We start from the raw sequence: 12,165 nt of genomic DNA, 5'->3' as shown, positions 1-12,165 counted from the left end.
TGAATAAAACTAACCGCGGTTATGTACTCGTTTAAGCAGCCCAACATCATATACTTTGTTTTCGCGTTACGACCCATTTTGAGTTAAACACGACATCCGGGCTACGGGGCGCATCGTAACAGAGGTCTGCGGATTAAGTCAGACCACCGGGAGATTTTAAACGCACACCGAAATCTCGCAAATAAGGCATTTTTTTTTTGCCACGTGATGTTTATTTACTCACTAATGCACGGCATCGCGAAAAGTAATCTCCCCCATAATTATCTTCGTTTTTGGAATCTTTATCTTTGTTAAGCGCAGAGAACTAAAAAAAGACTGTTGCCATCACCTCCATTGGCAACAATCCCTACTGAGACAGGTGGCAGTCAGCAACATCCTGTATACACCTAGCGCCATCCCCTGGTTCGCTGTGAGCACTCCCGCTGTTCTCTTGAACTACTCCTAAAAAAAGCCCACGGCTGTTCCGCCTCTGTATACCCTGGAAGAAGAGCCGCCATTTCTGACGCTAAAGGCCTGGGTTAGAGCTCCAGCAGCAAAAACTTTTAGGTCCCATGGCCTCTTCATTATAAAAAAATTGGCGAATCGCACGCGTGTAGGCGGGAATCGGTGAAATGAAAAGCATTGACGAGTGCGTCGAAAATTACGAGATGTAAAAAGAAACGTCCAAAGTCTCAATCCCTCTGGCGAGCGCGTCGGCAATCGCGCGACCAGTTCTTGACGTGCGGTGATGAGTGGGAAGGGGGACGGCTGAAAAGACGCATGCCGTAGACATCTTCATGGAGGCCGCCAATTACCCGTTTGCCGGTTTGCCGGTTTTCGAAGGCCGATGTTAAACTCTGCGGTGAAAACCAACGGTGTAGTCTTGTCGTGGCTGTTCTCGTAACCAAGGATCACAGCGCCTGGTGCATACTGAACGAAGCGCTGAGAGTAAGTCTTTAATTAGCGTTTGCGTTGCTGCCGAAATCATAAAAAAGTGGGCAAAGCGATCTCCACGTCTTACACTTAAGTCGGGCAACGCACGTGTCTCCCACAACGAGGTCGGTCTCTCTTCTGGCTGGCAGCGGCAACTTAGCCAGTCCGGGTACGAGATGCAGGCAGCCTCTTTGAACTCTGCCACCGTGGTGTGTGTGTGTGTGTGGGGGGGGGGGGGGGGGGCGGCAGCATAGCGAGGAGCCGTGAAATGTAAGGTCCCTAAGGACCTTAGTGAAATGCGGAGACGAGCTCCATCTGGTGGTGGTACGAGAAACCTGGGTCGCAGCAAGACCACAGCAGCAGCAGCGCCCGCAAAGCCGACAGAAGAAGCAAAGACTTTAATGTCCTCGTACATCAATTTCATTCCTTGTTTCGTAAGTAAGGGTGGCTTGGTACCTTTTAAGTCAATTCTGGGTGGTGGGAACCTTTACACCCCGTTTAATTAACGTTCTGCATCACGCAGGAAGCGCCGGGCTTCAACCTATCTCAGAAAGAAATGTCACTTTTTGACATTACAAGCAGCCAAAAGAATCATTCTCACTATCGTCAATGTTTTCATAAATGGAGGAGATGGGTCACATTGTTAGTTAACTATCGTAAGTGGCGCCATCACCTTCGGCGAAGCGTCATGACCAGCTTTTCGGTACAGGGCCAACTTTCTCACCTCGTGTGGGAGGTAATTGGAAATTCCGCTCATCGCATCAAGTGGAATTCCTTCTTACCTCCCCCTCCGCCCCCCTCTTTGTTTTCGTGGAGGTCTATTTTTTGAATGTTCGTTCAGTTTTAGAGTACGTTTGTATGGCTTGGGATCCAAAAACTAAACTATGTACTAATGTACTAGAAAAGGTACAGAGAAACGAGCCGCGCGATTTGTATCTGGTAACTATGATTTCACTTACCGCTCCTCGTGCATTCGCAAACATATAGGTTGGCCTCTCCCGCAGGGCGGACGTAAGTTCTTTTATGAGCAAGAAGGCGGTCTTGCAGCAACACGTACAGCAGGAAATCAGGAAACCGGACGTAATAATGTTACAAGAAACCCTCGTAGAGGAGACCCGTCTCCCGGGGTACAGAACCCACGCCAGCCCGCCCCGCCGCGCCGCCAACGGCAAAGGGCGGGGTGTATGCACATTGGTGAGGAAAGGTCTCACCTACGTAGAGAGGGAGGGCGTCAAGAATTCGGCCATCGAACAAACGTTCGTCGAAATAATAATAGGAGGGAAGAAGAAAGAGTGCACGCTCTTGATGAACATCTACAGCAGCCCGGCCAGCGCCAAACAAAAATTCAAGGCAGTGCTACACAAGGCTTGCAAGACTGCAAGACCGCAAGACAACCTGGTGGTGTGCGGGGACTTCAACGCGCCGAACCAGGCTTGGAGCTACGGAAAGACACTTACCAAGGGGAGAGACCTGTTAACGGACTACACAGACGCCGGACTCACCCTAATTACGGACCCGTCGCAACCCACACGCACCGGAAACTCGGTCAGCCGGGATACGACGCCAAACCTGACGCTCGTGCGGGCGCCGAAAGGGAAGAAAGAGTTCGAGTGGCACAACACCGGGCAAGATCTGGGCAGCGACCACTTCATCATCGAGATGAAGATTCCGCTGCGAGGCAAGACTGAAGAGAGACGAACCCACAAAATCACGGACTGAGCAGGGTCCTGCTGACCGCAGCAGAGACCGACAAGGACGACGGGGAGGCGTGGACGAACAGGATCTTGGAAGGGATGGTGGGGGCCACCAAGGAAATCGAGACGGAGGAAGAACTCGAAACGTTCGACAGCCGCCTGGCGCACCTGCTAGAGGCGAAAAGGTCGATACAGGAGAGATGGCGCAAACAACGCACCAACAGGCGTCTGAGGAAAAAGGTGGCCGAACTGAACCGCGCGATCGAGAAGCACTGCCGCACGCTCTGCCGGCAGCAGTGGTTCCAGACATGTAGCGCGGCGGACGGCCAAATGCACACCGGAAAGACGTGGGCCATGCTACGGCATCTGCTCGACGAGACGAAAACGAAGTCTTATCAACAACACAACCTGGCCAAGATCCTAAATGGCGCGATCCGCGAGCTAGGAGAAGAAATGGTGCGAAGACGAATCAACAAGTACATTCCAACGAGCCGGGAGGAGTCACACCCAGACTACCGGGGCGAGGCAAACGAGAAGCTCGACAGGGACATCGAGGTCTGGGAGGTCAGAGCGGCGGTGCACGAACTCAACTGTCACTCGGCCGCCGGCCCCGACAAAGTTACCAACAAAGCCCTGAAGAATCTCAGCGAGACGGCAATAGAGAGCCTGACGGCGCTGTTCAACAAGTGCTGGAAGTGGGGCAGCATACCCAAGAAATGGAGGACGGCGAAGACGATCCTTATACCCGGAAAGCCACCGATCATTGAGAACCTCCAGCCCATTTCCATGACTTCTTGCGTCGGGAAGGCAATAGATCATGTTCTGATGAACCGCTCGCAGCGTTACTTGGAGGAAGAAGACCTGTTCCCGGAGTCGATGCTCGGCTTCAGGGGCAAGCTCTGCACCCAGGACGCAATGATCCAGCTGAAGGCGGAAATTATCGACGACAGGACGAAGACGCGGGACAACAAGGCGGTGCTGGGGCTGGACCTGCAAAGCGCGTTCGACAAGGTCAAGCACTCTTCGATTCTGGCCCAGGTCAACAAGCTGGACCTCGGCGAGAGGTCATAAAACTACATACGCGGGTTCCTGACGGACAGAACGGCAGAAATCCAAGTCGGTGACCTGAAGCTAGAGGAAAAGCAGCTCGGCAGCTCCGGGACCCCGCAGGGCTCGGTGATATCGCCGATGCTCTTCAACATCGTGATGATCAGCATCGGCCGGCGCCTCGAAGCGCTAACGGATGTGCGGCACACGATATATGCCGACGACATCACTTTGTGGGTCCCGGGTGGCAGCAACGGGTTCATCGAGACATCGCTACAGAGAGCGGTGGACGCCATCGAGGCCCAACTTGACGGGTTCGGCCTGATCTGCTCCCCCAGCAAGTCGGAACTTCTGGTGTTACCGCCGAAGGGAGCAAGTAAGAAGTCCGAGCCCACGGAGCACGAGAAGATCAAGATCAGAACCAGCAGCGGCCAGGTGATTCCCGAGGTCGAGAAGATCCGGGTGCTGGGCCTGTTAATCGAGAAACACCGAACCAACGGCGAAACGATCAATCGCCTCACGTCCAAGGTGTCTGCGGCCACGCGCCTCGTGAAGAGGGTCGCCAACAGAAAGGCCGGCATGCGGGAGGACAGCCTGTTGCGGCTCGTTCACTCGTTCGCCATGAGCCACGTGGCGTACGTCGCCGGCTTTCACAACTGGCGGCTAGACGAACGCAATAAGATCAATGCGATGATCCGCAAGGCCCACAAGACGGCACTGGGACTTCTCGACTGCACGAACACAGAGAAGCTGCTGGACCTCGGCGTGCACAACACGCTCGAGGAGATAGGAGAGGCACAGAGAGCCGCCCAGCTCGAGCGGCTCAAGGTGACCAAAACCGGAAGAGCCATCCTGAAGAGACTGGGCGTAGACCCCGACTCGAGCAAGGATGGCTACGACCGCACGGCAGAGATCCCGGACTAGGTACGAAGGGGAATGATAGTCTATCCCATTCAAAAAAACATGAGCCCCGAACACAACCGGGAATGGAGAGCGGCGAGAGCCAAGGCTATGGTGGAACTGCACACGGAGCTGCCGGGGACGAAGTACGTCGACGCCGCGGAGTATCGAGAACGCGGGGAATTCACGGCGGTGGTCATCGACGCCAAGACCGGCGGTACGATCACCGCGGCGAGCGTACGCACGAAGGAGGCGCGGTGCGCGGAGGAGGTGGCGATTGCTTTAGCCATCTCGGATCCAGACTGCAAGAACAGAGTATGTTGTGGGGCAGTGCGGGTGCTCGCCGCGCTGGACCTCAAGGACAGAGAAGTGACAGTTAAGTGGTTCCCGGCCCACGCCGGGAACAAAGTCTTGGAACGTTACCAAAACCACAACGAGACGGCGAACTCGACCGCGCGAGAGTTAACAGGCCGCGCGGCCGTAGCGAACCCGTCTGCGAAATGGTGAGGGGAGACCAAGGATAGGCTGGCCACATATAACGAAATAACGAAGCACTACAGGCTAAGCAGGAGGAGAATGGCGCCGCCCGACCCGAGTCGGGAACAGGCGGTGGTGTTCAGACAGATGCAGACGGGTTCGCTACTGACACCGGTCATTATGGAACACGTGTGCCCCAAACAGTACGAGGACGACACGTGCAAGGTGTGTCACAGTGCGCGAGCAACTGCGGCCCACCTGCTGTGGGACTGTACGGCAAGGCCCAGCGAAGCGGCAACAGCAACAATGATCCCGCCGTGGTTCGAGGCTGCGGCGCGGAGCAACGACAAGAACGACCAACTCCAGGCCGTCCAGCTGATCCTGGCGGCCCTTGAAAGGCAGAAGCCGGTCGAAAGTTGAGAGGGCTCGGCCCCCATTCAGGGGCGGCTGAAGGACCTCGAGGGGAGTAGAGAGGCGGCTCCCGAGTAAAGGGTCTTTAACAGGATGACGTAGGCCGCGTCATGGTGCTCCATTATGGACACCACAGCAGGCGATTCAATGAAGGCTTTACTCTCTCACTCACTCTTAAAAATAATTCTATTTCATAATATTTGTATTGGTGCCACTGGTTTAAATAGAGACATGTACATTAAAAATCCCAATTATGTATCCTCTCGCCTAGATCCCTCCCGCAAAGTTCGCGAGTACCGATCTCATATAAATACCTACAAAAGCTCGTTCTTCTCGAAAATGACACACGAATGGAACAACCTATCAGAATATATCGTCTCCACCCCGCCACCCTCATTTCAAAATGCTCTATCACGATTTTTGCTGAAATGAAAGATGTCAATTTCTGATTGCATTTCTCTTTGTGTTTTCTTTTGCCTTGTTTGCCTTATGTTCACAGGAATCTGCACGCACTGTATAAGCTGAGCATGCTTACTTGTCTTGTTATCAGTATTCATATCTTGTATCAATTTTTATGCCTTTTACCTTCTATGTAGCCCAAATTTGGGCGCTTTAGGTAGTTGAATAAATAAATATATAAATAAGAAATAAATAAACAGATGACATAAAAGGAAGGGATCACACATGGGAGCACTGGTGTGTCAAAAGACAGTGGGTTGTATTTTTTGTTATTATTTTTTATCCAGTGCGAATCAACGCAAAGCCCGCTACAATTGTCTGTACCCGTTTGTGGCCTCTGAGGTCAGCGTCTAGCTGCGCGAAGTTGCAGAACGCTGCTTGTGAATTGGGTCAGCGTCGTGGAATAGCAGCTTCTCGCGTGAGAACCATCTCCAGAATTTATGTGAGGTCATAAAACCTGTCTCTAAAGCTTCGTAGTTATACTTGCACACCACTGAATGCGTTGTGACATGCCGGTTGCAATAGCCTCTTCGGAACACGTCAGGCTTGGTTTCATTCCTCTAGTTTAAAGCGCGCTTTGTTTCAGACCTGGGATAAGACTACGCATGAACACGTGCATGCACACGCAGGAACTTGGAGGTAGGTTGATGAGTATGCTGCTGGAAGGCACGTGACCTAGAGCTCACCGCTTAGTATACTATGGTTACTTTTGGTAGACGTATATAGGACGCGAACCGTGTCATAGCTTCGTGATCGTACATGCTACTCTGCGGGTACGATTTATGCCGTTTTTGAATTGAAAGCACCGTCGTGTTTAGTACTTTCAAGCGTCTTCTGCAGCACAGAAGAAAATGAGCCGTTCTAAAATGAACGTGCGTGTGTGTGTGTGCGTGCATATGTGGGTAGGTGGGTGGGTGAACGTGTGTGTGGGTTGTGCGTGTTCTTTCTCCGTAACCTGTTTTCGCAACATCTACGATGACAAGGAAGGCTTCCAACTGCACGAAATGCAACTACATTACTTTCCGTTCATTGTTTCACCTGCATCGCTCCTACCCCTTTCTTAGAGAATGAAATGTAATTATTTTTCATTGAAAACATGATTACCAAGTGGATCAGCAATGTTAAGCTAAAAACAAATAGATAAAAACAGGTATTGTTAGACCGCGCTTAAGGGTACGGTACACAGAACTAGAGAGGGCACATGAACGGAGTACACAGCACGAACGCACCTGTCATCTGATAAGTGATCAGTTGAAAGCTGTGCTTGTGCTGTCGACTTCGTTCGTGTATCTTCTCTAACTTCGTGTACCCTGTAAACTTAAGCGCAATTGAAGAACAATGCAAAAAAACAAGGCCATTTCCTTACTTTTTGTGACATTTAGATAAAAATAGGCTGTAAGGAAGCAAAATATGTGCTTTCAGATGGACCACCTGCGCAATAAATAGATGCTTAGAAGTATTGCATTGCCGGCTGCAAACATACAGCCGTAGGTAGACGGTATGTCGAAGACGACAACACAGCGCTGTTTCGATAAATACACCGCTGCGATATGAAATGTACCCGCCTTTGGACCCGTGACTTGAGGCGAGAATATTGAGGGAAAAGGATACAGAATTACACGAATGTTCCGAAATTGAAAATAAATGTTATTTTAAACAGCACATTCGTTTTCGTGGCTGTAATGAAGCGTGGTTACCGAATGCTAGTTCTTTCAAACACAACAAAGTTATATTTTGTTGTCATGGGCCATTTAAAAAGGCTAAACGCGCACATGCATGCCGATAAGCACACACAATCCCATACACGCACATACATAAGCACACACGCATCCGAGGGCGCGAGCACACACACAAAAACATACGCACACACGAACACACGCACACACATACGCACACACACACACACGCACACACACACGCACTCACACTCACTCACACACACACGTACGCACGCACGCAAGCACAATTACACACACAGGCACGCACACGCATGCACGTACACACGTACGCACACACGCGCACACACACGCACGCACGCACACATGCACGCACGCACATCGCACAGCAGTACAGTTATACAAAACCAGGCGCGCTACTTCAATGGCCGAGTGTTCTACGGTGCCAACAAAATAACAACACGAAGAGAGGATAATTTCTCGATGTCATGAATTACGTATGTTTCAAAGCCACATAACAGTGCTACAAAACTGTCACATTTAAAACTCAAACGAAAACGTCAGCTCCGAAGCAGTACCGAAAATGCAACAAAGTAGCAAAAAGGTATGTGCTGGGTTGAACCAGCAAGATGGAAAGAACGGAATTTCCGGAAGATACTTTGGCGAAGAACCAAGCAAAGCCAGCGCCTTACGCTATAAGCATAAAATTGGAGGCGCGCGGGGCCTCGCGTTGAGGGGGCTCTGCGGTTTTCAAATCTAGAAGGTAACCCGCGCTCCACCATTAGTTTCACTTAGCCCGTGATGGATGAACGCGGAGCGCGGGTGTGTGGCGCTGCGATCTCTCGCGATGGAGGTGTTTCAAGGCTTTGCTGTAGCTTTATACTGCTGGCCCCACCCCTCCGCCCCGCATTCAGGCTCTCATGTTGATTTTTTCCGTTTCATTCTTTGCGCAAAGTTACTGGCAGTTACGACAAGAGCAAAGTCGCCGCACCATTTCAGCCACGCCCGACTCTCAGGAGGAATCAGGTCCACGGCTCCTCGGTAACACCAATTGGCTCCCTCCATTTGCAGTATGAAGCGGCTCAGTCCGCGGAACTCGAGATGTTTTTGCCAAAGAAAATACCCCGCGACGGCAGAGAATAATAACGCGCGGGGAGCAAGGGCCAAGGAATCGCAAGATTGATGAAGGTAATGTAATGATCGCGTTGAAACGAGTAAACCCGAACGAAGGCATAGCGCGTATACAAACCCTAGAGGTGGTGCGTGATGCGTCTGAGAAAACGAGAGGGCAGGTGTAAACACAAGGGACGGCTCCGCGAAGAGAGTGTTTGCGGCTCGTTGAAGCAGATCAGTCGATTCCAAATGACTCCACGAAAAGGCGTACACCTGAGCTGTCCTAACGGTTCCGAGCGTTGGACGTTCATGAACACAAGCATTGTGAATAGGAACATTGATGAAACGGGCTTCTGGTCGCATTTGCTGCGACTGAATAACCTCCCCGAGAATGAGCCTCCTACGCTGTACCAGGGCCGCTCCGAGAGGAGCCCTGTATACGTGCTCCATCACGGTGCCGCTTGCGCTTCGATAAACAAATAGGATTTGCTCGATCGGCTGTTACTTTACGATTGGCATCGACACTGTCACCACGTAAAACCAGGCAAAAAAAAAAAAAAAGGGGTGGGGGGGAGGGGTGGGGGGGGGTTGGGGGGGAGGGGGTTGGAGGTAGAGTCGCTACGTTTAGAATATCTTGCCGTTGTCGTTGTTTCTTTTCGTCTTAGTGGGCCGCCTCCAAGGTCTGTTAATTTTGATTTTAGTGCGCAAGCACTGGGTGGGTCAATCCAAAAACTCGGTCGGCTCTGAAGCCTGTGCGCGTTCTCTTAGGCCTTTCACTGTGCTACATTCCCCATGCAGCAGCACAGAACCGCAGAGGTGCATCGGAGAACGCTTTATAAAATAGGGGATTAAATCAATCATTTCACTAAGCCAACAAGTTAAATCAATCAATCAATCAATCAATCAATCAATCAATCAATCAATCAATCAATCAATCAATCAATCAATCAATCAATCAATCAATCAATCAATCAGTCGATCAGTCGATCAGTCGATCAATGAATCAATCACTCAGTCGATCGATCGATCAATCAATCAATCAACCAGTCAACCATTCAATCAATCAATCAATCAATCAATCAATCAATCAATCAATCAATCAATCAATCAATCAATCAATCAATCAATCAATCAATCAATCAATCAATCAATCAATCAATCAGTCCGTACGCACACACTGGGATGAAAGAAATCTGTGCGCGCACTCTGAAGCCTGCGCGCCTGCTCTGAAGCCTACAGTGTTACATATCCATACAGTAGCACCCACAGACGACATTTCGTTTCCAGCAAGGTACAAGCCAGACACTTCCTGTACGCACCCAGCGCAATCTACTTATTTGCTTGGGACCCTCCTATATTTTGGAACCACTGCTAAAACAACTCCGCTGTTCGGCCTGAATAACAAAAGTTTATAAAGCGCGTGGTTTAGAACGATGAGCCGGTGTTCGAGCCCCAGCAATGTGAGTATGATCCCAAAACGATTTTTTTTACTGTAAAATTCACTCCTAGCTTGATTGTAGCGCCTTCTTTTCGTAACAGAGGACGGTTTCTTATCTTTTCGGCCAGTTTAGCGGCGGTACGCGCCATATCAGCACGTTTACTTGACGTTATGCTCCGCACCTGAAGTACCGGGCTTGTACGTATCTCGGAACACAAAATCACCACCAGCTAAAGTGTATTGTAAGCAGGCATTTATTTTGAGTCTGATGTGCACACGCTAAAGGCGGCAAGGAAAGTCCATTCAGACCCACCTAATGACGAAAATGATACAACTGCGGCTTTTCTTGCGCAACTAGAAAGGATCTGCATGGGGTCGTCGATTAATTTACGTTTTTTTTTTTTGCCTGCCTGAAAAATTAAGAAAAAGGTTTTAACTTCGTTCAGACGACGGAATCATAGGCACATTTTTCGTTGTTGCCAGGCGGCAGTCGCTGGCTCTTGCTGTTAACTCCCCGGACAAGTAACGAGTTGTGTCCCGGCCATTGCAAATAGTATTCTGCTGCATGCTGTAAACAAAAACCTTCCTTTTAGGTGCGGGGCGCCTTAGGACCGCAAAATGTCCGTCCGCGTCCGTGGGCATAGAATTTACAATCGCAAAAAATCGCACAGGCACCGGCAGGATTCGAGCCTGTGTCTAGTAGACCAGACAGAGCAAGTGTAAGTTGTCTTACCCGAGAGTCAAACGGCTTACTCCATCGCCTGTAACGGTGCGGGGTACCTTAGGACCTCCCAATGTCCGTCCGCGTTCATCCGTGCGCACACCACCATCAAGCGAAAATCAAGCGAAATTCGATTTGAGCCATGAGTTGCAGTTTCATTCAGGGAATAAATAAAGGTGCAACTCACGGCTCAAATCGAATGACGGTCGGGGCGCAAATCGCATGTCACTCGAGGCGCAACTTGGATGTCATTTCGAGTCCCCGTGCTCCGCACCCTCTCCATCATCCACGGAGTGGATATGCTGCCATTTTTTTAACGAGTCTCGTGCACGCGTCGAAGAGCCCTAGGTGGCCTAAGTTGATCCCTGCACTATGGAGCAAGCATAGCACGGGAATTATAGGTTCGGGACGTAAACACCAATTTAAAAAATTTGAAGCCATTTCACTGTGTGAAGGTGAATGACCAGGGAAGCATAAGACATGGAGTAGATATTAGAACTTACGCGAAAGGTATGAGCAAATTTTTTTCTCTCGATTGCGGACGGCAGCCACCCCTAGGAAATAGTTTTGCGTTTTGGACGCGATACATACCCGCAACAGTAGCCATAAATTTTACAGTTTATGAATGCCGTTAAGCCAAGTTTGCGGAGCGAAAGCTCGGTTTTCCGGTCAGAGCGCGCGGTGAACGCACACACGGCAAGACAAAGCATAGGCGCTGCGGCCCGCGATGCTGATGCGACAGCTATGCCACCCTTTCGATAATAAGTTCTCAGTTTGTCGCCGTATGTGCGAGTGGTAGGAAAACAAAACACCTCATTTGTCGTGCACGTAAATTTTTTTTTCGTTATTTTGCGTATAAATTGAAAAAGGGCCGCGCACATAGGAACCTAATGAGCTTCCATTCGCCGTAGTAAGGCGCTATATATGTATTTATATATGTATTTATTCTGAGCACCCCCACTTTTTCACGATCGTAATGCCCAAAGTGAGCGGGGTGCTTAGATTCGAAAAATCTAAAATTACATCCCTTACTTCCACTTTTTTCCGCTGTACCATCTAGACAAGACGCCAGCGAGGAATAACGTTTTATTTAGCAAATATTAAACGGAAAATTAAGTACAGAGAGAGCATGCGCGCTAAGCGCCCTGGCCATGGGCGCTTCCCCGAAGAAAAGGGAATGCTTGGATTTGCATGCAAGCTTCTTCTCAAATGTTTCTTCCGAAAGTAGGGCAGGGAGCTTAGAGTTAGGCGGTGCTTGGGATCGTAAGTGAAAATACGGCATATATATATATATATATATATATATATATATATATA

The 12,165-nt window shown here is 50.1% G+C and overlaps 1 protein-coding gene across 1 annotated transcript; it reads left to right on the top strand.

The window, feature by feature from the left end:
- Positions 1 to 2,217: 2,217 nt before the first annotated feature.
- Positions 2,218 to 3,677, top strand: LOC144158762 (uncharacterized). The gene is made up of 2 exons (XM_077689882.1): positions 2,218 to 2,590; positions 2,653 to 3,677. The coding sequence occupies exons 1-2, from the start codon at positions 2,218 to 2,220 to the stop codon at positions 3,675 to 3,677; spliced, it is 1,398 nt and encodes a 465-aa protein (XP_077546008.1).
- The last annotated feature ends 8,488 nt before the right edge of the window (positions 3,678 to 12,165 follow it).

The sequence above is a fragment of the Haemaphysalis longicornis genome, unplaced genomic scaffold (assembly GCF_048455015.1).
Source record: "Haemaphysalis longicornis isolate Haplotype H1 unplaced genomic scaffold, Haemaphysalis longicornis Haplotype H1 scaffold_1, whole genome shotgun sequence".
NCBI classification, from domain to species: Eukaryota; Metazoa; Arthropoda; class Arachnida; order Ixodida; family Ixodidae; genus Haemaphysalis; species Haemaphysalis longicornis.
This window is presented reverse-complemented; position numbering and strand designations above follow the sequence as displayed.